General features: G+C 31.0%; 3 protein-coding genes across 5 annotated transcripts; 2 read left to right on the top strand and 1 right to left on the bottom strand.

Annotated features, from left to right (window-relative positions):
* Positions 1-1,255: 1,255 nt before the first annotated feature.
* Positions 1,256-4,506, top strand: LOC134835462 (outer dynein arm-docking complex subunit 3). The gene is made up of 4 exons (XM_063850340.1): positions 1,256-1,364; positions 1,841-2,070; positions 2,970-4,311; positions 4,370-4,506. Exons 1-4 carry the CDS (start codon positions 1,256-1,258, stop codon positions 4,498-4,500), a joined length of 1,812 nt encoding a protein of 603 aa, XP_063706410.1. The 3' UTR covers positions 4,501-4,506.
* Positions 4,507-6,122: 1,616 nt separating this feature from the next.
* LOC134834519 (polycomb protein Pcl) lies at positions 6,123-10,098 on the top strand. Its single transcript, XM_063849234.1, has 7 exons — positions 6,123-6,239; positions 6,474-7,192; positions 7,248-7,335; positions 7,392-7,564; positions 7,621-7,819; positions 7,883-8,920; positions 9,421-10,098. Exons 2-7 carry the CDS (start codon positions 6,528-6,530, stop codon positions 9,844-9,846), a joined length of 2,589 nt encoding a protein of 862 aa, XP_063705304.1. The 5' UTR covers positions 6,123-6,239; positions 6,474-6,527; the 3' UTR covers positions 9,847-10,098.
* Positions 10,099-11,714: 1,616 nt separating this feature from the next.
* On the bottom strand, positions 11,715-19,273 carry LOC134833406 (dihydropyrimidine dehydrogenase [NADP(+)]). Of its 3 annotated transcripts, none has more exons than XM_063847716.1 (8): positions 19,238-19,273; positions 17,944-18,140; positions 15,922-17,001; positions 14,487-14,697; positions 13,060-14,427; positions 12,192-12,358; positions 11,970-12,127; positions 11,715-11,910 (listed from the first exon to the last, which is right to left on the bottom strand). In XM_063847716.1, exons 2-8 carry the CDS (start codon positions 17,986-17,988, stop codon positions 11,823-11,825), a joined length of 3,117 nt encoding a protein of 1,038 aa, XP_063703786.1. In that variant the 5' UTR covers positions 17,989-18,140; positions 19,238-19,273; the 3' UTR covers positions 11,715-11,822. The 3 variants fall into 3 exon arrangements, with proteins under 3 accessions (XP_063703786.1, XP_063703785.1, XP_063703787.1); XM_063847715.1 differs by having other exon boundaries at positions 19,067-19,268; XM_063847717.1 differs by lacking the exon at positions 19,238-19,273 and adding an exon at positions 18,460-18,593.
* Positions 19,274-21,949: the final 2,676 nt, after the last annotated feature.

Below are 21,949 nucleotides of genomic sequence, written 5' to 3'. Positions count from 1 at the left end.
AGCCATTGCCTGATACCTTCATCGATTGAAAAATTTTCCATGATTTGTGAAGATTTTTTTTTTTTGCTTTATCGGTAAAACTAGTTTTGATCCGCTCGCCAGGACACCAACTTTGATACTGTGGATTATTTTATTGTCAAACAGGCAACGAGCAACAAATTGCACTTTTCACAGTGCTGTGGCTTACGGCTCATCAATTTACAAAAGTTTTAATTGTATTTGATATCTGATCGGATTCGGCTTAAAATCCAATGGATAGTCCGCCTCTTTTTGCAAAAATGTGGGATTTCAATGTCAATGTCGATAAAAAAGCAAAAGCACGGCAGTCGTGTACACAAAAAAGAAAAATAATAGCTGCAGGTTAAACGCAATTAATTGAATCAAAAACCTTTCGATGATTTTTTGTCCTTTAGGATTGCATCAAAAACTCTCAAAGTGATCCATATTTTTAGTCATCATAGACATTCTTGTTTACAAAAAAAATAAATTTGCTACTGAAGACTGATATTTTTTTTCAAGTTTTTAATTTTTTTAATTAAATTTTTAAATTAATTTTTCAAAAAAATATTTTTTTAATTTTTATTTTTTTTTAAATTAATTTTTAATTTTTTTTTTTAAATATAAATTTAATTTTTAATTTAATATTTTAAATTTGTCCTTTCTATAATTTTTTTTTTAATTTATTTTTTATTTGAATTTTTTTTAACGTTAAATTAATTTTTATTTTATATTTATTTTCACATTTTAACTCAAAATTAATTAAAATCAAGGAAATTCCTAAAAAAAATAAATAAAAAAAAATAAAATTTTTTTTTGATCCCGTGACTTACAAATAATTTTTCATTTTCAGTTTTAAATGAAACGTCTTAGTATTTTTTTTTTTTTAAATTTTTATGAAAAAAAAATTTTTTTGACAAAATCTAAAAATAAATTCATAAAATTTATTTGTTTTATTATTATTTTTAATTAAATTACTTAATTTAAATTAATTAAAATTTATGAAAACTACATATCGTAAAATTTTTAAAAGGATTTTCCTAAAATTTACCTATTTTTCGACCACCGAGTACTTTTTCGTCATGAAAACGTTTGATCAATAAATTGCATTCAATTCTCTGGAATTTTCTTTGTTGGAATGTTTTTTGCAATATTGTCCCTTTTTCGCATAATTCCATTAAAAAAAAATATAAAAATTAAAATAATAAAAAACAAAATAAATCCTTAATCGTATTTAAGCCTTGAAAAACTTTAAAAAATGTCTCAACCAAAGCAAGATGAGGAACCAAAGGAAAAAATTGATCCAAATCGAATAATCGAGCTGAATAAAAAAATCGCAGAACTTAAAAAGAAAATTCAATTAGCAGGTAAATATTTCTAAAAATCATCATTTTTAAATTATTTTTTTGACTTTTCCTGTGAAAATGTCCGTAAAATTCCATCCTAGTTACGTAATTTTTGTTTGCACCTGAACTTTCAAGTTCACACTTTCTATGGTGAAAAATAATGAAAAAAAAATGCATGAACGTATTTCGTGTTAAATGTCAATAACTTGCCTGTTACTCGTCTCTTAATCAATAAGGTGTCACTTTAACCTCTTTTTTCATCTTTTATGGCATCGTCATCGATTTGACTTGATTGGTACTTGACTTTTTCTTTTTTTTTTTTGCTGAAGTGTGCTTCAGATTAACGAAGGAAATGAAAATGGCAAAGGAAATCGTGGAATATGTGAATGAGGAAGAAGCGAAGCCAATTTTTGCTCAAAAAACTAAAAATTAGTTGAAAAAATAAAACAAAAATGATTAAAATTGTTGTTTTGAATTTTTTTTTCTCTTTTTTTTAGAGGGGCAACAAAAAGCGCATACCGAAGAATGGGAAACGCAAAAGAAAACGTATACCGAAAAAATTTCCGAACTGAAGAAGGACATCAAAGATTTGACGGGGAAGCTCGAGTATGTCCATAATCCGTCAAAAAAAACGGCGCCCAAGAAAAAATCTGCGGTTCCGCGGAAGATTCAGTTGCCCGTTGGAGCAAAATCTGCCGAGCAAGGAGTTCAAATTTTGGATTTGAAGGTTTTTTGATTGATTTTTTTTTTGTGTAAAATTTAAAAATTACGAACAACTTCTTGTTTATCGAATTTTTCATCCCAGTGCATATTTTAACTTTTCAAAGTATTAAACACTCGACATTTGCCCAGTTGACATTTTAAAATATTTGTCCTAATACACATATAAGATTTTTGATCCAATGCATAATTGAAAATTTTACAGTTTTACCCAAAAAAAAAAGTTTAAAAATTTCGCCCCAGTTAACAATTTATATATTTGTACCAATGCACATTCAAGATTTTTGACCCAATGCACATTTAAATACCTTGATCCAGTGTAAATTTATCATTTTTGCCCCATTTGACAATTTAATTTAATTGGTTTAATACACATTCAAAATTTTAGACCCAATGCCTAATTGAAAATTTTTACCCAAAACACATTTTAAAATTTCGCCCCAGTTGACATTTTAAAAATATTTTTTCCAATGCACATTCAAGATTTTTGACCTAAAGTGCATTTAAAAACTTTGACCCAATGTAAATTCATCATTTTTGCCCATTTGACAATTTAAGATAATTGGCTCAATGCACATTCAAGATTTTTGACTCAATGCATAATTGAAAATTTTAAATTTTTACCCAAAAAAAAATTAAAAATTTTGTCCCAGTTAACATTTTTTAAAATATTTGTCCCAATGCACATTTAAGATTTTTGACCCAATGCATAATTGAAAATTTTTACCCAAAATAAATTTAAAAATTTCACCCCAGTTGTCATTTTGAAATTTTTACCCCAATTCACATTAATTACTTTTGTCCCAATGCACATTTTTGGTATCCAACCCTGCTCAAATCGTAGAATTCGTTGCTGTATAACTTTTGTTTTGCTATATGAAAAATTTAATGTATTTTTTTTTTCAGATAATCGACTTAAAGAAACAAATCGACATGATTAGTTCGCGTTACCAAAAGCGTCAAGAGTACTTTGACAAACTCGTCGAGGAGTACCAAACACTTTTGTCGTATAAAAATAACCGCAGTGGCAACGTCGTGCCTCCCGAGACGCTCGAAGAGGACAGCACCCGCAAACAAATCACGCACTTGGAAAACGAAATTCACCGAACCTCCGTGCAATGGATGGAAGCGGAGCACATTCGAAAAAAATATCGCGGCATCAAGGCTTCGCTCATGAACGACTCGGAAAAATTCGAAAGTTCCTTGCTCGAGTTGGAGCAGGCGATCATGGAGCAACAAGCGGAAATTAACAAACTCGAAGCGATTCACAAGGAGGCCATGTCGATGCGCGACACCACGAAATACATTTTGCAACGTCAAGAAATGGCGAGCAATTGCAGCAATCGGGCACGCGATCGTCAAGCTATCGACTTCCGGCGCCGCGTCGAAGACCGGAAACTCGAACTGGAGAAGTTGGAACGCAAAATTTTCAGCACTGGCAAGCAAGCGGTGGTGCATCAGGACAGCGTGAATAGCGATTCGGGCGAAAAAGCGGACGATCCCATTGCAAAAACGAAAGACGAGACCAGCAAGATGCAAGATGTCTTCAAAAAATTGATGCATGCGACGGGGGTTTCGTCCCCCAATGAGATTGTTGATCGATTTTTGGCGCAAAAAGAGGCCTTGCAACGCTTGAACTACTTGCGCACCGTCACGGAGAACGAAAAGAAGCAACTTCAGTCGCAACGAGAGGTAATGAGTGCTGAATTGGATGAATTTAAGTTCGCTGACACGGGCGAAAGTGACGTCAACCAAGAGGAACTCGAACGTTTGAAGAAGGAAATTGAAGATCACATCATTCGTCGTGATGCCTGCACAAAATCGCGTGATACAACACAAACAGTCATCGATACCATACGTGATGCCTTGATCGAACTCCTCCTAAAACTGCAAGAAATTGACGAAAATGTCGAATTAGCGATAAAAAGAAAGCCTCCGCCAGTTGCTGACTTACCAGATATCATCTCGGGCACCGCTTCAAATGAGCAACTTGTCGCAGCGCTCGAAGAAAAAATTAAACTTGGCATGATAACAGCCGGGCAACTCGCCAATGACATCGACAGTGGCATGGAAGAGGAAGTTTTGTCAGAATCGGCGGCAAAACAGGAAATTATTGTAACGGCAGCGAAAGATCAGCCGTCGGAGGATAAGGAAAAAGCTCCGAATTATCCGCCGATTTATGGAAATTTGATCACGCGAACCACGGGGCAGATGTCGAGTGCGTCGCCGGGACAAACAACGGCAGCGGGTGAGATTTTTCCTGTGAAAAAAGTTGAATTGAAGTTAATTTTTTGTTTTTTTTGTAGCAATGTTTGTTAATTCTGATGATGAAGGCGATGTACCGTCTCGAGTGTTTATTAAGAGACAAGCTCAGCAAATTGTCGAGTCGAAATCACGTCGCAAGGGACTCCGTATGCAGCTTCCTAAAAGACGTTAAATTTAGATGTTTTAGAAGAGTTTTAATGAAATTTCTCACAAATTTGTCAAAATAAAGTTTAGTAGAAATTTGTCAATTTTTTTTTAATTTTAAAAATTTGCCGTTATATTCTCAAAATGAACAACATTTGTCAGAATGAACAAAGTTCATTGAAAATGAATCTAAAATTTATCAAAATTTGTAAAAATTATCAAAATGAATAAATTTTAATAAAAACTTGTCAAAAATATATTATTTTTGTCAAAAAAATAAAACAAAATTATTTTTTTGAAAAAAAATTTTGAAAATGAAAAAAAAAAAAATAAAATTTAAAAAATTTTTGAACTTATAAATTTTTCAATTTGTCAAAATGAACAAAATTTATTTAAAATTTGTCGCAAATCGGACAAAATCAACAAAGTTCTGACAAAATTAGTCGAAATGATCAACATTTTCCAGAAATTTGTTTTTAGAAACTTCAAACTGTCAAAATAAAGCAAATTTTTCAAAATAATTAATTTAATAATTTAATTTAATTAATTTTTTGAAATTAGACTTTATTGGAAATTTGACAAATTTTATAGAAATTTGGAAATAATTATCAAAATTGGTCAAAATTATTGAAAGTCGGTTAAATCAAAAAAGGTCAAAATAAAAATAAATTCAAAAAGATTATAAAATTTGGCAAAATGAAAAAAATTCTTAAAAAACTTCAAAATTAGTCGAAATTTGTCAAATTTTAATAGACAATTGATAAAAATTGTCAAAATTTGTCAAAATTACACAGATTTGTCGAAATGAACAAAATTTTTAAAAAATATTAAGTAAAATTTGTCAAAAATGAGTAAAATTTGTCAGAAGGATAAATTAATTGAAAAATTAAATAAAATAAACTTTGAACTTGAAAACTCATAAGAAAATGTACAAAATTTATAACACAAAATTTGCCAAAATTAATCAATAAGTAATCGAAATTTGTATAAATAAAAATTTCTCAAATTTTTCGAAATGAATAAAATTTGTCAAAATGAACCAAATTGAATAAATTTTATAAAAACTTTGTAAAAAAAATTTGAAAAAAAAATTTGAAAAAAAATTTGTTGAAACTTGACTTCAAAATTTTTTTTGAACACAAATTCGATATAAATTTGTCAAAAAGCATGAATTTTATTAATAGTTTTGCAAAATTATTCGAAAATTTGCCAAAATGAATATCAAATTTGTCAAACTTATAGGAATTTGTCAAATGAAACCAAAATTTGTCAAACTTATCCAAAATGAACGTCAAAATAAAGTTCATTTGAAATTTTGTCAAAATGAATAAATTTTGTCAAAATGAATAAATTTTGTTAAAAATTTGAAATTCAATAAAATTTAGAACTATTAAATTTTGAATTTAAAAATTTGTCGAAAAATAAACAAAATTTTTCAAAATGAACAAAAAAAATCTGATAAATTCATTTCATGCACTCGACTCGGAGGAAAACATTACCAAATTTAAAATGAGACGAATGAAATTGATAATTTAAATCGCCGTTCAGCTGATTCCAACGGTTTTATCACTTCCATTCGTCTCAAGTTGTTCATTTTGCACATTTTCTTACGCCTCACTGTCCAACTGGATTCCATTTAACTATCCGACGCCCAAAAAGATGAATTGATTAAAAGCAACAACAAAATTGCAGAACAGTTTTTCCATATTTTCCTGCGAATTTTTCACTTAAAACTCTCAAAAGTGCTTGCAGGACGTGCATTAACAGGTAATTCAACGAGCAATCTGTGCAAAAGCCACGACGCGATGCTCGAAATGCTCAAAAACGCGATGTAAATAAAAATGCCGGGAGTTTCCTCTCTGTCATATGAGGGCATTCCATTGTTTTTTTTTCATGATTTGTGTTTGTGGAAATTTTCCACAGTAATGAATTTCATTAATTTTTATTTTTTTGTCTGAAAAAGTGAAAAAAATTAAGGAAAAATTGAATTTTCTCTTACAGAAATAAAAAAAAAACCGAACGAATGTCTGCCTAAGTCGAGGGAATTCATCGATCATGTCGTCGTCGTCCGAGCTGAAGAATCCATCTGCGAAATATTTGCACCACCCGACGCCAAATGGTGCCAAGACAATTTTAATTACGAACAATTACACGCAAAATGGCGGCGTTTCGACGACATCGGGTTCGGGGAGCGGCAAAAACGGATCTGCCACGAACAGTATTACAATTTTGACGACAGCTGCGGATCGTGCGGACCCCGAAGCCAACACTGTGGTGCTAGATCGCATCAATATTTGCATCAATAATCACTACGACAGTTCGGGATCGCAGCCCGTCGTGAATATTAAAGCGGAAAAAATTTCCGAAGACCCTTCGTCGTACGGGATGATGCCACCCGCTGCTGCAACATCGAAATTTAAGCAAGGCGAAGACGTTCTCGTGCAACAAAAGGACGGCAGATTCTACTTGGGCACCGTTGTGCTGGCGACAGCGAATCAGTGTTTGGTGCAATTTGACGATAACACGCAAAAATGGGCGTCGCACAGTGACTTGAAGCGATTTGGCACGAGCAAAGTGGATGATGACGGGCCCTTGTGTGTCGTGTGCAAGAAAAAGGAGGAGAAAAAAGACGTCGAGGTGTGCGAAAAGTGCGGCAGAGGGTACCATCGGGACTGTACTCAGGGAAATTTCGGCGCCAACGGGGTCTGGTACTGCAGAAGGTACGAATTTTACGATAATTTTACCCGAAAACGTCACTTAAAAATTATTTTTTAGATGTTCCTGCCAAAATGGCATCAAAAATAATCAAAATAACGAAACTTGGGGCGCAGTAAAGACTTGCAAAAGTCAATTATCGTATGATGTAAGACCAAAAAAAATTTTTTTTGTTTTTTTTTTAATGAATTTCTCGAATTTTAGCTCGATTCTCTGCGATGGGATCCATATCATCGTAAAAACATGGAAAATATTTATTGCTATTGCGGCACGAGCGGCAATTGGGTCGAACAAATGTTGCAATGTAGTCGATGTCAGCAATGGTTTCACGACAAATGTCTACAAAATTCATCTTATCCGCTTTTTTCGGGCGATCGGTGAGCAAAAAAATTTTTTTTCATGTCAGAATTTTGTTAAAAATATTTTTTTTTAGCTTTTATATATTCGTGTGTTCAATGTGTAATCATGGGAAAGAATTCCTGCGACGACTCGAAATGAATTGGACCGATTTGATCCATTTGTTGTTGTTTAACTTGACTTTTTACAATCGGCCGAACAAATATTTTGACCTTCAGACGGTTTTGACGCCGTATTTCATGGAATTACATCGAATTTTGCAGTTGCCGGATTATGTAAGTGACGTTTTTTCCCTTTTTTTCTTAAAAATTTTGGTTAATTTTCATTTTTTCCGGTAGATGAATGGTTTGGCAGCAACAGCGATCCAGCAAAAATTTCTCATTGTGCTGCAATCGAACGAAAATCGGTTCCGGCAATCGTCGATCGACGCCAAGGCATGGGGATTGTGTCAAAATAAGCCGCCAGATGCACCTTTTGTCATCTTGCCGAACGACAAAAAGGCGATTTCCGAGTCTTATATTTCCGCAATTTGGGCCGACACGAAATTGCCGCTGGGATTTGTGGTGCGTGGCATGGAAAAATCGAGTTGCAGCAAGTCAGAGTGGTACAAGAGGATACAGGGAAAGCAATTTGTTGCATCACTCGCTTCTAGTCGCTGTTTCAACGAGTTCCCTGATGGCAGATTCAAGGATCACTTTGACGAAGACGACGAGATTCCGGTGAAATTTATCATCGAAAAAGATAAAATCGGCAATTTTTCCGGTTGTAAAACTGTCGAGACACCAACGACATCGAGCACGCCGCACGGAAGTCGTGCCAGCAGTGAAACGACAAAAATCGCCACAGATTCCAATGAAAATTCACGCGATGCGTTCGACGATACGAGTCGCGATTCGTTAATTGTGCCGCCAAAACCGCCACAAAATACGCAAAAACGTCGATTGCGTAAACGATCTGCACCGAATTTGACGGGGCCGCCATTGAAGAAGCTCAAAACGGAGGAAAAAGCTCCGTCGCCCGAGGATTCGAGCAACGATGATGACACGTCGAGTCGAAGCACGTTAGATTTGATTTTCCCGCCGCCAAAAGACTTTCAGGGATCGAATAATCCCTTTAATCCGGTTTATGTTCCGCAACCGCCGAGTGTTTTGCCGCTCAGTAAGCACCGTGACACAGACAAAGATTCGTTGGAAAACAAAAAAGGCTCCGGAAAACTGCGAAAAATTAAGGGAGCATCGAAGCCGCCACCGGAAAACAGCAAAATACGAATAGTCCGTACTATTAGGAGACGTTTGAGTGCAAAAGATATCATCATTGGGCCGAATCAGGAAGTCAAGTACAAGAAAAAGTCAAAACATCGCAATGAAGATGTTGAAGTAAGTTTAATTTATTGCCAGTTTTTAACGCATTTTGAAGAAAAAAGTCTCAAAAGTTTTCAAAATGTTCACTGGGATAAAAATTTTGAATGTGTATTAGGGTAGAAGTCGAATATAAACTCTGAAACCATTGACCCAATGCACATTTTTGAATTTTCATTCCAAGAAACATTCTTAATTTTTGCCCTAATGCACATTTTAAACTTTTATCCTAATGCACATTTTCGATTTCGATTCCATTGCATTTTTTTTTTTTTGAATTTTTGCCTAAATGCACATTTTAAATCCTCGACCTCGATATTTTTAATTTTTTTTTTCAAAAAATATTTTAAAAAATTAACCTAATGCACAAAAAAGTTTTTATCCCAATAAACATTTAAAATTTTTGCCCCAATGCAAATTTTAAATTTTTCAATGAATTTTCAACAGAAAAATTTCCTCAAATAAATATTCTGACGACAATTTCCTAATTTTCTTTAAAAATTCTCAATTTTTTTTAGATTATCAGCACAACGACCATCGGTTCAAATGTCACAACGACATTTTTGCCCACGAGAACTGAATTCAAAGACTGGAATGCAACGCCCAACACAAAACTCGCGCTGTTCAACTCTTCCGCGACATCGTCAGCGACGCAACCAAGTACCTTGAAGCGCTCCGGTTCGTTCAAAGACAAAGATCGTCACAGCACGGGTTCTTCTTCCGGATATAGTTCCATTGCCGGTAGCAGTCATACCGGTTACTCGAGTCTCCCGAACTCGCCAAATGCCAAGGAAAAAGCGTCCCTCATCGACACGTATTTCGAGAACTCGCATCGCCTCAAAAACGGAGAGAAATTTGTGGTGCGAGGACGTCGCACGAAACCCGATGGCTCGAAGCAGTATTTGATTGAATGGAGCGGAAAGAACAAGTTGCAGTTATTCTAGTTTCATTCATTTTTCCCTTTTTTCTCTCTTTTTCTCTCTATTACAGGTTTGTTCACAATTTTGTGAACTTTTTTTTTAATAATTTAATTTTTACGTTATTTTTTATTTTTATTCTTTAATTTTTACTTAAACAGGTTATTTATTTTATTTTTTAAATATATTTTTTTTCTTTTTCTGTCACTTTTTTACTCCAACTCAGGGGCGTAGCAAGGCGAAAAATTTTGGGGGGGGCAAACAGAACAAATAAAATTTTTTATCCTCAAATTCTGAAAAATTCCTTTGAAAACTTGAAATTTTTGGGGGGGCATTGCCCCCATATTGCCCCTATGACGCTACGCCACTGCTCCAACTACAAAAAAATCGCAGAAAAAGTTCCTACGAAAAACGATCAAAGCCCTTCCGCAAAAATCATTGTCTCAATTTGATGCCTCAGAGGCATCTCGGACGAAAGAATGACAAATTCGCACGAAAAAAAAAACGATCACTGCCCCAAATTTTTGTGATAACTCCAGCATCTCGAAAGCATTTTGTGTCATTCTCCGCGCATGAACAGCAAATCAAGAAATTATCTAAATACGATTAATTACAATTACTTATCATTAATCATTTTTTCTCATTATTAAGATTAATCACACACACAATTTTTTCGTATCACTCGCACTTGAATATCGTAGGATTATGTTAAATAATTCCATTTTTACCCATTTCTTTTAATTAATTATAAATAAAATAATTAAATTTTTAAATTAACGTGTCTAGAAAAAAAAAATAACTAAATAAATAAATGGAATTTAAAAGAAGGCTAAAAAATATCATAAAAATATTGTTAGAATTAAGTACAACAAAAAAAAAAAATACAAAATTTTTGTGACTGTAAGCTGTGGATTTGAAAAAGAATTGAAAAAATTTTCTTTTTTAAAATTAAATTAAATTTAAAAATATGCAAGAAATTTTGTGTTCGATGTAAAAAAAAAATAAATGAATGAAATGAACAAAAATTTAATAAACGTATACTTTGTCAAAGGAAAATAATAAAAAAATAAATAAAACTATTTAATAAAAAAATTCTAGTTTTGATATTTTGCTTCAAAGGTATTTTGATGTTTTGCATTTAAATAAATAATTTTCATTGAGTATAGAATTTATTGGATTTAGTACAGAAAGCTGTCTGGATTTCATTCGAACGTAAAATATTTTAATATTAGACGAGCAAAAATTTTTTTTTTTCACAATTTTGAACCAAAAATAGGAGGTAGGAGTGATAATGGCGCAAAAGTTAAGACTGAATATCATTTATTTTTTTAATAATTATATTTATTAAAAATTTAAAAAAACATATTTTTTTTTTTCAAATATTCAAATTAAATAAAAATAGTTTTCAAATTTTTTAAATTAAAATTTTTTTAAAAATTTTTTAAAGAAAAAAAATTAAAAATAATTTTAATTTAAAATTTTGTTTTTTTTTCAAATATTCAAATAATATTTCAAATTCAAAAATCAAAAATCATTTTAAAATTTTTTTAATTAAAAATTTTTAAACATATTTCAAAGAAAAAAATAAAAATAATTAAGTAATTAATTAATTTAAAAATTAAAATTTTGACCATATTTTTTTGATTTTTTTTGATAATATTTATACGAAATAAATTTATTTTCTTTTGATTTTCTTTAAAAAAAATCTTTTTAAAAAATTATTGTTTGAAATTATTAAAGACATTAAATTTTTTTAAAGAAAAAAAAATTTCCATAGATATTTATATTAAAAAATTCTTATTAAAATTCAATATTCGACGTTTTTCGACAAAAAATTCATGAACTTTGGGAAATATTTAAAAAAAATCTGAAAAAATTCAATATTTCATACCAACGTCGAATCAAAATATGAGAAAAACAATAAAACTTATTGGAAACTGACATTTATTAGTTTTCTATTAAAAATTGTTGCAAAATAAAATTTTCCTCGATTTTCTCGAAATTTACTGCGATGGACTCAATGCATGCACTTTCCATACTTCCTTCGTCAAACCACGCTTGATGACATGCGGAATCTTCTTTGGCACCATACTAAAAGCAAACAAATATGAAACAATGACAAAAATGTCTCAAATTGCTTTTTAGCTTACCTTATGCAGTCAATGACGGGACAAACGGATAAACAAAGTGTGCAACCCGTGCAATCGTCTCCCACATGCGGAATATGAGTCTCGGCGTCGAAACTAATGGCTTGGTATCCGCTATCATTGCACGTCATGTAGCATTTGCCGCAGTTGATGCAAAGGTCCTGCGGATATTTGTAAACAATAAATTAATTTTGCCTCTCTCGTGTGGCGTGACAGAATACTCACATCATCAATCAGTGCCACCACTTGTTTTTTGTTATCGAGATCGTTGTATTTGCCGACTCGCGGGAGAGCACGTCCAACGATGTCACTGATGCGAGGCACGTTGCTATTTGATTTGCCGTTCACGCCATTCGATGTCGTGCCGTTTGTGTCATTGGCGAAGGTTTCGTCTGAAAAAAAAATTGTTTGTTTTGATTTTTTTTTTCGCTTTTAAATTGGAGTTTTTATTCAATAAATGACATTTTTAGTTTTCGAAACTAATTTTTTTGCTTTCGAGATGGAATTTTTCTATCTCCTAATGAAATTTTTAGTTTCGAAATGAAATTCTTCATTCTCGAAATGAAATTTTTCTTTTTCGAAATGAAATTTTCAATTTTCGAAATAAAATTTTTCTCTTTCGAAATTAAATTTTTCTTTTTCGAAATAAAATTTTTAATTTTCGAAATAAAATTTTTCTCTTTCGAAATTAAATTCTTCGTTTTCGAAATGACATTTTTCTTTTTCGAAATGAAATTTTTCTTTTTCGAAATGAATTTTTTCTTTTTCGAAATGAAATTTTTCTTTTTCGAAATGAAATTTTTCTTTTTCGAAATGAAATTTTTCTTTTTCGAAATAAAATTTTTCTTTTTCGAAATAAAATTTTTAATTTTCGAAATAAAATTTTTCTCTTTCGAAATTAAATTCTTCGTTTTCGAAATGACATTTTTCTTTTTCGAAATGAAATTTTTCTTTTTCGAAATGAATTTTTTCTTTTTCGAAATGAAATTTTTCTTTCTCGAAATGAAATTTTAGTTTCGAAATAAAATTTTTAGTTTAGAAATGAAATTTTTAGCTTTCGAAATAAAATTTTTCGCTTTTTAACAATATTTACCTTTCAAAGGATCCCACAACGGTCCCTTTTCAAGTCTCATTTTAGCGAGTTTTTCCTCTCGTTCCTTCACGTACGGTCCAAAATGCAAAATAGGCTTGCCATTTTCGTCACGTAACGGCACCACAGGTTTTCCTTTTTGAATTTTTCCCACAGGCGGCGATTGCCCCAACCAATCATGCGACGGCGGATTCGCTTCGAGATACAACAATGCCTTGAGTCCCGTGATGTAGTCTTGCACCACGCTAAAGTCCTGATTTTGCACAGCGGAGCAAACTTGCAAAAGCGGAGCTCCTGCTTGGATGTACTGGAATGCGGCATCAGCAGAATCAATACCTCCCGTACCCATAATGGGGAACTTGGGGAAACGATTTCCGATGGCTGTAATAGCTCGAAGTGCCATGGGACGCGTTGCATTGCCACTTACGCCGCCGTATGTCGTGCGTTTTTCAATTCCAACGGCAGGCCAGGGCTCAGCTTTCGGCGAAATGCTCATTAAACCCGAGACAGTGTTAATGGCAGAGACTCCATCGGCCTTTCCGCGGAATGCAGCATCAGCAATATCCACGATATCCGTGATATTTGGCGTTAATTTGACGAAAAAGGGGATTTTGACAGCTTCTCGCACCCACAGAGAGATGTTATAGACCAAATCTGGTTGTTGCCCGCATGCTAATCCCATGCCACGTTCGCCCATCCCATGAGGACACGACAAATTCAGTTCGAGCATGTGTGCGCCCGCTGCTTCTGCCATTTTTGCAAGCTTTGTCCAATCATCTTTGTCATATCCGCACATGATACTGGCAATTACGACTTTTGTCGGGAAGTCACGTACGAGCTCCGTCACTCCGCGTAACCAATATTCCGTGCATTTCTCCGAAATGAGCTCAATATTCAAGAAAGAGCCTTGTTGCGGTCCATAATTGTGCCCAGCAGTCGTTCCACGAACAATACGAGGCGACACATTCGTCACAATATCCTTTTCCAAGCTGAACGTCTTCGTCACAGCAAATCCCCAACCTTGCTCGAAGGCACGTCGAATCATAGCGGTTGACGTTGTAGGCGGGGCACTTGCCAAACCGAATGGATTTTCGAATTTGACACCGCAAACTTCCACCGAGAGATCAACATTATCGATTTCCGTGTGGAACAAAGGAAGTTCGGGCGGCGTATCGAATGACAAACCCTCGAGATAGCAATGCATGTACCAAGCAGCGACTTTTCCATCGTTAACGGACTCAACGGTAGTCTCGGCATTACCAGCCAAGTCACCGCCGCAGAAAATATTTGGGATCTCAGTTTGGTGCGTCGACGAATTCACGATCGGGAGGTTCCATTTGTTCAGCGGAACGGGAGAAAGAGCCTCAAGCACTGTTAAAAATGGAGAAATTTCATGAAAAAATGTTGAAAAAGGGAAATTTTGAACTTACTGTCTGGATCTTGGAGTCCCGAACCAAAGGCGGAGATGACGTAATTGGCTTTTAAACGAACAATTTGATCTTTGTCGACAATCCATTCGTCTTTTTCATTTTGTTCGGTGCGATAGAATTCGGCAGCGCAGATTTTTCCATCACGAACGATGACTTGAGCGGGCGACATGTAAGGAATGAATTCGCATTTTTCTTCGCGTGCAAGTTCGACCTGAAAATTTTTAATAAAAATCAGCGAAAAATTTTTAAAATTTTGGAAATATTTTTTTTTCCATTTTTGTCTAATTAAAGATTTTATATTTTTAAAAATTTGTTTAAAAAATTTTTTAAACCTTTTCTAATATTTCAAAATAAGTTTCTTTATAAGACTCCTTTCTACTAATATTTTTTTTAAATTTTTATAAGTATTTTTTTTTAAATATTTTTATTTTTTTAAATAATTTTTTTTTCAAATATTTTTGACAAAATTGAGTTTGAGAAAATATGCCTTAAGACGAGTATTTAAGGATACAATGAGAGATTTTCAAAAATTTTGAAAAAATATCAGTTTTTTTTAATAGAAAGAATAAAAAGGATAAATCGCACAAATCATACAAATTGGTAATAAAAATTTTAAAATTTCTCCAAAATGTTTTTGTGTTGTTTATGCCCAATTATTGAATAAAAAGTGCATTTGAACCAAAAAATTTGCAAAAATTTTTATTGAAAAATCTTTTTTAAAAATTTTGTGCATTTGTGCGATTTATCCTTTTCGCCCGGGATTTTTTTTTAATAATTTAAATTTTTTAATAATAAAAATTAATAAATAAATATAAAAAATGAAAAATGTCAAAAAAATTGGGAAATCAAAAAAAAAATTCACTCAAAAATGAATTTCATTTATGAACTTATAATTTCAAAATTTGAGAATTTTTCTTTCGAGAAAAATTTAATAAAAAAAAAAAAAAAATAAATCTTCTTTGATTAAATTAGAGAATATTTTAAATTTTTGAATATTTGAAATCTTTGAATTATTATTTTTATTTTTTTTGTATTTTTTTTTTAGATTTAAAAAATTAATTGAACCATATAGTCTGAAAATATTCATACAAAAAAATGTATACATTTAAATTCAAAAATATTTGAAAAAATACCAAAATATTCTCAAAATATAACCACAGATGTAATTATCGATTTTTTTTATTAAATTTTTGAAAGATAAAATCTAACAAGATAAAATTTTAAAAATTTATTTTTTTTTCGTACAAAGTTGAGGTTAAAAAAACTTTATAAAAATATTTAATTTAAAAAAAATTTTTTTTGGAAGACTTTTTTTAATTTCTAATTTTTTAGGTAATTTTTTATCCAATTGTTCTTTTTTTTATTAGAAAATTTCAAAAAATTAAAAAAAAAATTAAATAATTTTCTACTAATTTTTTAAAAACACATTTCTTACCTCTTCTGGCACCGCTCTGATGTTAGAACTGCCCTTTCGGAAGACAACAAAGACTTTTTTCGCCCCGCAACGCAACGCCGATGTCGCACAATCAAAAGCTGTGTCTCCTGCTCCCAACACGATGACATTTCCTGTCAATGTGGGCAACGTTGGAGTCTTGCAAGCACAAACGCCGGGCTTGCTGCCATCCGCAACGAGCGGCAAAAAGTCCTTCGACGTGTAAAAACCATTCGCGACGGTAAGTCCCTCGAACACTTTATCAACTTTCGCTTGTGGCAATCCGATACCCAAGTAAATTGCATCCGTTTTCTCTTCCAGCAATTTTTTCACCGTAATATCTTTCGTCGAGAGACTTCGTCCCGTCTCGAATTTCACGCCCAAATCCTTCACGAGACTAATTTCAAAGTCAACCACGTCAATGGGCAGCCGATATTGCGGAATTTCCGAAGCACTTAAGCCTCCCAAGTACGGACGACGTTCATACACGACGATATTTTTGTATCCAAGACGTCCGAGGAAAGTCGCGCACGAAAGCGATGTTGGTCCGCCACCCAAAAGACGAATTTTCGCATTGGGATTTTTCAAAGGCTTCAAATCCGGCGACAGAATTTGCTTGAGTCCCATGCGCTTGAAGACGTCAGTTGCGTAATGTTGCAAGCCCCCAATGTTGATGGGTCCTTCTTCGGTTGCCTGCAAATTGCATCCGCCAACGCACAAATCGCTCACGGGACAAACCATGCCGCATGTCAAGCCGAGCGGATTATCGCTGAAAATTGCTTTTGCCGCTCCGTAGTAGTTTTTGTTGGCGATTGACGTGATGAACGCCTTGATATCGAGTTGCGTTGGGCAAGACTTCTGGCATGGAGCATCGGCACATTTTAAACAACGTGCGGCTTCGCGCAAGGCACCGCGTTCTGACAACGTGGTGTGCTTTATGTCGGAAAAATCGTTAGTAAGCGAGGGACATGAGGAGCATGATTTACTTCCGTTGCGTTTCCAATGTTGTTTGACCTTTTTCGTGGTAGTTGTGGGCACAACGGAACATTTTGTAGCTACTCGGGGGTTTAATGCCAATAAATTCTGCAAAAAAAAAAATTAATTAAAATAATTTAATTAAAAATTTATTTTAAATTTTTTTATTTAATTTTTTTTAGTTGTAAAAAAAATAAATATAAAAAAATAATTAATTTTTAATTTAATTGAGGTAAAAAAAAATATGTAAAATCTAAAAAATTTTAAAAAATTAAAATTTTTCGACAAAAAATACAAATAATTTATAAATAAATAAATATTTTTTTTTTAAATTTAGGCCGCTCCAAATGAAAATCAAAAATAAAGTCCGATGCCCCATTTTAAAAGTCGAAAATCCAATGGGGCAAAAAAAAAGTTAAAAATTTCATCAAAAATGGCCGTTTTTAGGTGTATTTTCATAATTTTTCAAGATGTTTTTAGAAATTTTTTTAAAAAGTTTTAAATTTTTCATAATTTTTGTTTAAAAAATCGTAGTTTAACATAAATTTTCTTAAATATTTAATTTTTTTTTACAAAATTACTGAATTTATTTTCCAAATTTTTTTGACAGTTATTTTGAATTTTTTTTTCTTAATTTTTAATATGTAATATTCTGAAATCTATTTTAAATTAGCAAATCTCAAAAAAAAAATAATTATAAAAATAAATAAAAAATATTAAACACTCAAAAATAGTTAAAAATTTTGTCACTTTGTATGAAAATAGTATTTCAAATTTTTTTTTTATTTTGCCCCCCCCCCATTTTATTTTCAAAAATTTTGGACTTTATTTTTGATTTTTATTTGGAGCGGCCTTAATTGTTTAAAAAAGACGTAAGAATATATTTTCTTTTTAATTTTTTTTTCTTAAAAAATAATATAAAAATTCATCAATTTTTAAAAATTTATTCTAAAAACTCACTAAAAGTGTAAAAATTGAAAAAGTAACGAAAATATATTTTTCTATTTTTTTTTTGTCTAAAATAATTTAAAAAAAAATTTACAAACAAACCTCAATATCCGGCAAATCCTTGCTGAGTTTCACAGTTGAAGTCATTTTCACGTATTTATCCTCGGTCTAATTGTGTAAAACTATCCTCTTAATTGTCGGCAACACAAATATTCACTTTGTGGCTTTCTGTAATAAAAGTTTTGCCTGTTGGCTATTTGCTCTGCACTTCTTTGTTGTTTATTCAGTTGAGGAAGTTTCTGCACAGAGAAAAAAATACATTTAATTATAATCTTCGGTGCAACACGAGTAATTTTTAAAAAAATTAAATGATTTTTCATATGTTTAAACTAATTAATTAAATTTAAAAAAATAATTAATTAAATTTATTAAATAAATTTTTATAATTTATTTTATATTAATTATATTTATATTTATTTAAAATAATTTTAATAATTTATTAAATTTTATTTATTTATTAAATTATTTTTATTAATTAATTATTAAATTTTTATATTAAAAAAAAATCAAATTAACATAGGTCAGTTTTTTTTAATACAACAAAAATTACGTAATTACTTCAGAAACAATTTAAAAAATAATCTCTTATGACCCGTTTATTGTTCATATAACACGCGAGATCAGATCACTTCATTGATAACAAATTATTTCTTTTGTTCTCTTTTTTTTTGCGTAATAAACACACTTCTTATCTTCGACCTAACTCAAGGCATTGATAACAAGTCTTTTATTTTTTTTTGTTTCTAATCAAATAAAAAAAATTCCATAGACTTGAATTAAAACATTTCATTAATTCATTTAATTTTGCTGTTTATAATTTTCTCTTTGTCAATCACGTCACTTGTCAATTTTTTTTTCTCATTTTAAAGAGAACAACATTGCAAATTCTTGATTTCTTTTACGCACATGATCAAAAGAACGAAAAAGCGTGTTTATGTCACAAGCATTCCACATAAAAAAAAATTAAAAGAAAAAAAATCAAACGTTGATAATTTTCATTAAATATTCAAACTTCCACAACTTTTCTGAATTAATTTAATTTTTTTTTATTTGTACGATACGCAGAGTCGTCGTACCAAGGTCGTTTATTACATAACTTCACGTCTTGTACGAGGAATATTTCTTTGATCTGTGATACTTTATCAGTTGTGAGACATTCATTCACCTTTTTTGCTGCGTATCACTTTTGATTTCAGTGAAATTCTTTGTTCAAACTTTGGGAACTTAATTTTTTTCCCTTGTAAATCGATATTTTTCTTTATTTTTCTTTTAAAATTTTTTTTTTTATTTTATTTTTTTTTGTAAAATTGATATCAAAATTAGAGTTTTACGTTACCAATCGTATTAAACGTATTTCACGTCCGAACACGACGACAGCAGAGCACAAACTAGTTTAAATTTTATTTCTATTAGACGACCAGTACGTCACACAAAAATACATAAAATAAGACAATATTTACGTTTTTTTTGTCGTTCATTCATTCATTAAATAATGAATATTTTGAACAAGTTTGTGTTTGTTATCACGTCTATTTCTCTCTGTTTTTTTTTTTCTACGATGATAAAAAAAGTTTTCTATTTAGTTTGAGTTTGCATGCAAAACCAAAACTGCCTTGTTTATTTGTTTGTTTTCACAGCGCTTTATTTTGCTGCGGTTTCGGTGAAAAACAAACAAAAATATTTGATGCAACAAGTTTACGTGTACATGAACAGCAAAGTATATATGAGAAAGATTAAAGTGCATTGTTTATAAACTTAAAATGAGATAAACCAATAAACAAAGAAAATTCATAGAAATGAACTTACTTAGGGTGTAGATTACTGTGGCTTTTAGTAATTTATTAAATTTAATAAGAATATCACGCAAGGAAGCAATTTCATTTGAAATTTTGTAAAATTTTGAAAAATTTGCCAAATATTTCTTCAAATGGATTAAAATTTGTCAAAGGGCTCTAATTTATCATTTTTTAACTCAAAACTGCCAAAAAATTTAAACTGAAAAAAAATTTTTCTTTGACATAGTTTTGTTTTGAAAACTAAATCAAGAGCAAAAAAACTGTGTCAAAAACTGTGTCAAAGCCATTTTTGTCAAATTTTGCTCCAAATGGATAAAAATTTGTCAGAGGCTCTAATTTATCATTTTTAATCATTTTACAACTCAAAACTGCTAAAAAATTGAAACTGAAAAAAATTTTTTCTTTGACATAGTTTTGTTTTGAAAACTAAATCAAGAGCAAAAAAACTGTGTCAAAAACTGTGTCAAAGCCATTTTTGTCAATTCTTGCTCCAAATGGATAAAAATTTGTCAGAGGGCTCTAATTTATCATTTTTAATCATTTTACAAGTTTTGTTTTGAAAACTCAAAACTGCATAAAAAGCAAAAAAAATCAAATCTTGCTCCAAATGGATAAAAATTTGTCAGAGGGCTCTAATTTATCATTTTTAATCATTTTATAACTAAATTATAGCCAAAAAATTGAAACTGAAAAAAAATTTTTTCTTTGACATAGTTTTGTTTGAAAACTAAATCAAGAGCAAAAAAAACTGTGTCAAGAGCAAAAAAACTGTGTCAAAAACATTTTATAACTCAAAACTGCCAAAAAATTCTGAAAAAAAATTTTTTCTTTTAGTTTTGTTTTAAAAACATCAAGAGCAAAAACTAAATCAAAAACTGTGTCAAAGCCATTTTTGTCAAATCTTGCTCCAAATGGATAAAAATTTGTCAGAGGGCTCTAATTTATCATTTTTAATCATTTTACAACTCAAAACTGCCAAAAAATTGAAACTGAAAAAAAATTTTTTCTTTGACATAGTTTTGTTTTGAAAACTAAATCAAGAGCAAAAAAACTGTGTCAAAAACTGTGTCAAAGCTTTTTTTTGTCAAATCTTGCTCCAAATGGATGAAAATTTGTCAGAGGGCTCTAATTTATCATTTTTAATCATTTTATAACTCAAAACTGCCAAAAAATTGAAACTGAAAAAAATTTTTTTCTTTGACATAGTTTTGTTTTAAAAACTAAATCAAGAGCAAAAAAAAAAAACTGTGTCAAAGCTTTTTTTTGTCAAATCTTGCTCCAAATGGATAAAAATTTGTCAGAGGGCTCTAATTTATCATTTTTAATCATTTTATAACTCAAAACTGCCAAAAAATTGAAACTGAAAAAAATTTTTTTCTTTGACATAGTTTTGTTTTAAAAACTAAATCAAGAGCAAAAAAACTGTGTCAAAAACTGTGTCAAAGCCAATTTTTGTCAAATCTTGCTCCAAATGGATGAAAATTTGTCAGAGGGCTCTAATTTATCATTTTTAATCATTTTATAACTCAAAACTGCCAAAAAATTGAAACTGAAAAAAAATTTTTTCTTTGACATAGTTTTGTTTTGAAAACTAAATCAAGAGCAAAAAAACTGTGTCAAAAACTGTGTCAAAGCTTTTTTTGTCAAATCTTGCTCCAAATGGATGAAAATTTGTCAGAGGGCTCTAATTTATCATTTTTAATCATTTTATAACTCAAAACTGCCAAAAAATTGAAACTGAAAAAAATTTTTTTCTTTGACATAGTTTTGTTTTGAAAACTAAATCAAGAGCAAAAAAACTGTGTCAAAAACTGTGTCAAAGCTTTTTTTTGTCAAATTTTGCTCCAAATGGATAAAAATTTGTCAGAGGGCTCTAATTTATCATTTTTAATCATTTTATAACTCAAAACTGCCAAAAAATTGAAACTGAAAAAAATTTTTTTCTTTGACATAGTTTTGTTTTGAAAACTAAATCAAGAACAAAAAACTAAATCAAAAACTGTGTCAAAGCTTTTTTTTGTCAAATCTTGCTCCAAATGGATAAAAATTTGTCAAAGGGCTCTAATTTATCATTTTTAATCATTTTTAACTCAAAACTGCCAAAAAATTGAAACTGAAAAAAAATTTTTTCTTTGACATAGTTTTGTTTTGAAAACTAAATCAAGAGCAAAAAAACTGTGTCAAAAACTGTGTCAAAAACTGTGTTTTTTGTCAAATCTTGCTCCAAATGGATAAAAATTTGTCAGAGGGCT

Source organism: Culicoides brevitarsis, chromosome 3, assembly GCF_036172545.1.
Source record: "Culicoides brevitarsis isolate CSIRO-B50_1 chromosome 3, AGI_CSIRO_Cbre_v1, whole genome shotgun sequence".
NCBI lineage: Eukaryota > Metazoa > Arthropoda > Insecta > Diptera > Ceratopogonidae > Culicoides > Culicoides brevitarsis.
The sequence above is the reverse complement of the archived record's forward strand: the minus strand, read 5'-3'. Positions and strand labels throughout refer to the sequence as shown.

Excerpts from the sequence above, each read along its gene's own strand:
- LOC134835462 (XM_063850340.1), top strand. The coding sequence starts at position 1,256 with ATGTCTCAACCAAAGCAAGATGAGGAACCAAAGGAAAAAATTGATCCA. Across the intron at positions 1,365-1,840 it reads AAAGAAAATTCAATTAGCAG|AGGGGCAACAAAAAGCGCAT; the intron begins GTAAATATTTCT and ends TCTTTTTTTTAG. Across the intron at positions 4,312-4,369 it reads GGGACAAACAACGGCAGCGG|CAATGTTTGTTAATTCTGAT; the intron begins GTGAGATTTTTC and ends TTTTTTTTGTAG.
- LOC134834519 (XM_063849234.1), top strand. The coding sequence starts at position 6,528 with ATGTCGTCGTCGTCCGAGCTGAAGAATCCATCTGCGAAATATTTGCAC. Across the intron at positions 7,193-7,247 it reads GGGGTCTGGTACTGCAGAAG|ATGTTCCTGCCAAAATGGCA; the intron begins GTACGAATTTTA and ends ATTATTTTTTAG. Across the intron at positions 8,921-9,420 it reads ATCGCAATGAAGATGTTGAA|ATTATCAGCACAACGACCAT; the intron begins GTAAGTTTAATT and ends AATTTTTTTTAG.
- LOC134833406 (XM_063847716.1), bottom strand. The coding sequence starts at position 17,988 with ATGACTTCAACTGTGAAACTCAGCAAGGATTTGCCGGATATTGAG. Across the intron at positions 17,002-17,943 it reads AGGATTTGCCGGATATTGAG|AATTTATTGGCATTAAACCC; the intron begins GTTTGTTTGTAA and ends TTTTTTTTGCAG. Across the intron at positions 11,911-11,969 it reads CCCGTCATTGACTGCATAAG|TATGGTGCCAAAGAAGATTC; the intron begins GTAAGCTAAAAA and ends GTTTGCTTTTAG.